Below are 3379 nucleotides of genomic sequence, written 5' to 3'. Positions count from 1 at the left end.
CATTCACATAGTTTGTGCTGAGAGTGCAGGCGGAGGAAGCCATAAACCCCACCTGCCCAAATCAGCTAGTTGTACGCTAGTGTATCAGTAACGTGCCGGCCCATCTCTGGCTGCAAAGCAGCAGCACCTGCCTGTAGTACACAAGAGTCACCCCCTGCAGTGTTAAAGCCACTGTGCAGCCCCACCACCACCACCATCTGGCAGTGTGACGACAAAGCACAAGGCGGTTCGGTGCAGGGGCACCCACACAAAAGGCATTCAGTGACACCCATCTCTTTTAATGGCGCTGCGGCTGGCGACAGCAGGAAAAGCTGTATTGCCCCCCCCCTCGGCTGCACCGGGACTGCTGCATGCTGGGACTGGTAGTCTCCATGGGGCACAGTTTGCTATCCCAGATGGAGGTGGCTGCAATCTGCCCCCCTAGCCCTTGGGCCCCTGGCAAGCTGTCAGTGCAGCCCAGGCTTGGTCACACAAACCCACCTGCCGCCACAGACAGACCGGCCTGGGGGCGTCACCGAGCACCGGTGCCCGGCTCCCTGCAGCAGCTGGTAAAGTCCAGCCGGGTGCTCTTCCCTCTGCGGTGTGCTTCCCCGCCCGCCTGCTGAGAGATACCTGCAGCTCCTCTCCGCCTGGCCTGCTCGCCTTGCTCAGCGAGTGGCGCTCCCTGGCTCGCGGGGCAGGAGGTGGGTTGTAACCACGGTCAGTGCAAGTACAGCAGGCGAGGCGGGGGGGGGGGCTTCCTGGAACAACCCACTGGAGGGGGAGGGGGGGGCAGCTCCCTACAGTTCCAGAGCCCTCTCCTCCCAGTGGGCGCAGCACCCCCGCCGGTCCTCTCTCCACCGACTTCGACTGCTGCTCTCTAAAGCTCACGTGTCAGCGCGCTGGAGTGGAGACTGGTATTGCTAAGTGAGCAGGAGAAAAGGGCGGGGGGGGTCAGGCACTAGGCAGGCTGCCTGAGGCTCTGCTTGGTGGTTTGCAATAGCAAGCGTGCGCTGCGGCCGAGCCCGCAGTGGGGCAGAGGGGCTCCGCCCCGGGGCAACGGTTTCCGGACGGCGTGGGCGTGGGAGGGAGGGAAGCGCTGAAGTGCAGCGAGCTGTGAGCCGCTCATGGCTCCGGCGTGTACGGCAGCTCAGTGTACACTAGACGCAGGAGTTAGCCAGCCTGACGGGTTGGCGGCAGAAGATCATTATCTGGCCGTGGCCTTGCCTTCCGCGGACACTTGCCTTCCTTTGGTTGCTGGGCTCGGAGTCTGGGTTTTCCCTCTTTGTCCTTTCCTGGCCAGGCCTGGGGAGGCCGGGGGATCGCCCAGCAGCCCCCGCGCCAGGACTCGGGGTTGAGGGCGGGGAGACGGTTGAACTCGCTGCAGGGCAGCCCCTGGCCTATGCTGCCGGGAGGGCGAAGGACTCTCCCGTCTGGACAGTGACTGGCTTTTGGGGGAAGCACTGAGGTTGCGTGGGGGCAGGCTGGGGCTCCAGGGGGGAGCACAGCTCCACGGGGGAGGAGGAGGAGCCGGACTCGGGGAGGAAGGGAGCCTGCTCTGGAGCTGTTTCAGTGGGGAGTCACTGGGCGCAGTCCCAGCTGTCCTCTGAAGCCTGCAGGGAGAGAGAGGAGAGGGGAGGGGAGATGAGGGGGGGTAAACCCAAGGCTCTAGGCTATTTGCTAGGCAATCCCCTGGTGCTCTCACTGGCACGCCAGCCAGTGCCAGCGCACAGGGAGGCCAGCAACACATGGCCGTGTCTCTGCGGCCCAGAGCAGGGGCCCAATCCGCACGCTGGCGTTTCTTTCTTGAACCGCCTCAGATCTAACGCCGAGCCGCCCCCGGGGCCGGGCTGGCTGCAGTGCTCCCGGCTCGGCCTGGGGAGGGGCCAGGCTGGGGTTAACAGCCACGGATGGGATCAGGAAACCCCTGTACCATCGCTGAGCCCTGCAGGAAACCAGCCAGCGTCTCATGGCCAGGCCCAGGGGAGATGGACCGTGGGGTAGGTGGGTGGGAGAAACGGGCTGATGGTGGGACGGGCAGGCAGCAAAGCCAATCCTTGCCTGTGTGATGACAAGAGCCATCTGCGTCCATGCCGCTGCTCTCTCCCCAGCCTTTCCCAGGTCGCTTCTCCTAAGGCTGCCAGCTCTCTGGGCAGAGACCTGGCCTCCCTCAGGCGGCAGCCAGCACCACAGGGCCCATTGGCGCTTTGGGCACCAGCCCAGTGCTGATCACAGAAGAGGGCGCCGACCCATCGCCCTTGTCTGGTCTCTACCCCCGGCCGCGCCCAGCACAGGGTCCGGGGCTCCGGGCCAGCTCCAGGCTCCTTGCCCAGGTTCCGGGCCAGGCTCCAGGCCCCCTGCCCAGGGTCCGGGGCTCCAACCAGGCTCCAGGCCCCCTGCCCAGGGTCCGGGAGCGCTCTGGTGAGCGTAGCACCAAGGGGAGTGCTGGGCCCTCGCAGATGTGGCCCTCTAGTCACTACAGACATGGAGTTGCCAACTTTCTAATCCCACAAAACCGAACGCTTCTGCCCTGCCCCCTGCCCCAAGGCCCCGCCCCTCCTCTGAGGCCCCACCCTCGCTTGCTCCATTCCCCCCTCCCTCCGTTGCTCGCTCTCCCCCACCCTCACTCGCTTTCGTTGGGCTGGGGCAGGGGGGTGGGGATGGGGGGGGGGGGGGAGTGAGGGCTCCGGCTGGGGGTGCAGGCTCTGGGGTGGGGGTGGGGATGAGAGGTTTGGGGTGTGGGAGAGGGCTCCAGGCTGGGGCAGGCGTGTGTGAGGGGGTATGGGCACTGGGCTGGGGGTGCGGGCTCTGGGTGGGGCCAGAACTCAGGAGTTCAAGATGCGGGAGAGGGCTCCAGGCTGGGGTAGGGGTTTGGGGTGCAGGGGGGGAGGACTCCCGCTGGGGGGCGCAGGCTCTGAGGTGGGGCTGGGGATGTGGGGTTTGGGGTGAAGGAAGGGGCTCTGGGCTGGGGCAGGGAGTTGGAGTGTGTGGGGGGGTGAGGGCTCCAGCTGGGGGCGTGGGGGTGTGGGGATGAGGGGTTTGGGGTGCAGCAGGAGGCTGGGGAGAGGGTTGAGGTTTTGCGGGCATGCAGGCTCAGGGAGGGAGTTTGGGTGTGGGAGGGGACTCTGGGCTGGGGCAGGGGGTTGGAGTGCAGGAGAGGGTTTGGGATGTGGGGTCCTGGTGGCTCTTACCACAGCTCCTGGGAAGCGGCCGCCAGGTCCCTGCAGCCCCCAGGTGCATGGATAGCCAGGGAGGCTCCGCACGCTGCCCTCACGCCCTCAGGTGCCGCCCCCGCAGCTCCCATTGGTTGCGGTTCCATGCGTCTAGGGGCTGCAGGAACCTGGCGGCCACTTCCGGGAGCCGTGTGGCGCTAGGGCAGGCAGGGAGCCTGCCTTAGCCC

General features: G+C 66.4%; 1 protein-coding gene across 1 annotated transcript in view; it reads right to left on the bottom strand.

Annotated features, from left to right (window-relative positions):
- Positions 1–1186: 1186 nt before the first annotated feature.
- TTBK1 (tau tubulin kinase 1) overlaps positions 1187–3379 on the bottom strand; it is a 105704-nt gene continuing 103511 nt past the window's right edge. Inside the window, exon 14 of the mRNA XM_026653206.1 lies at positions 1187–1592. Within this exon, the coding sequence (XP_026508991.1) occupies positions 1187–1592 (406 nt within the window). The remainder of the gene's footprint in view (positions 1593–3379) is intronic.

The sequence above is a fragment of the Terrapene carolina genome, unplaced genomic scaffold (assembly GCF_002925995.2).
Source record: "Terrapene carolina triunguis isolate 2854851 unplaced genomic scaffold, T_m_triunguis-2.0 Scaffold132, whole genome shotgun sequence".
NCBI classification, from domain to species: domain Eukaryota; kingdom Metazoa; phylum Chordata; order Testudines; family Emydidae; genus Terrapene; species Terrapene triunguis.
Note: the sequence above shows the minus strand (reverse complement) of the source record. Positions and strands in the feature narration are given on the sequence as shown.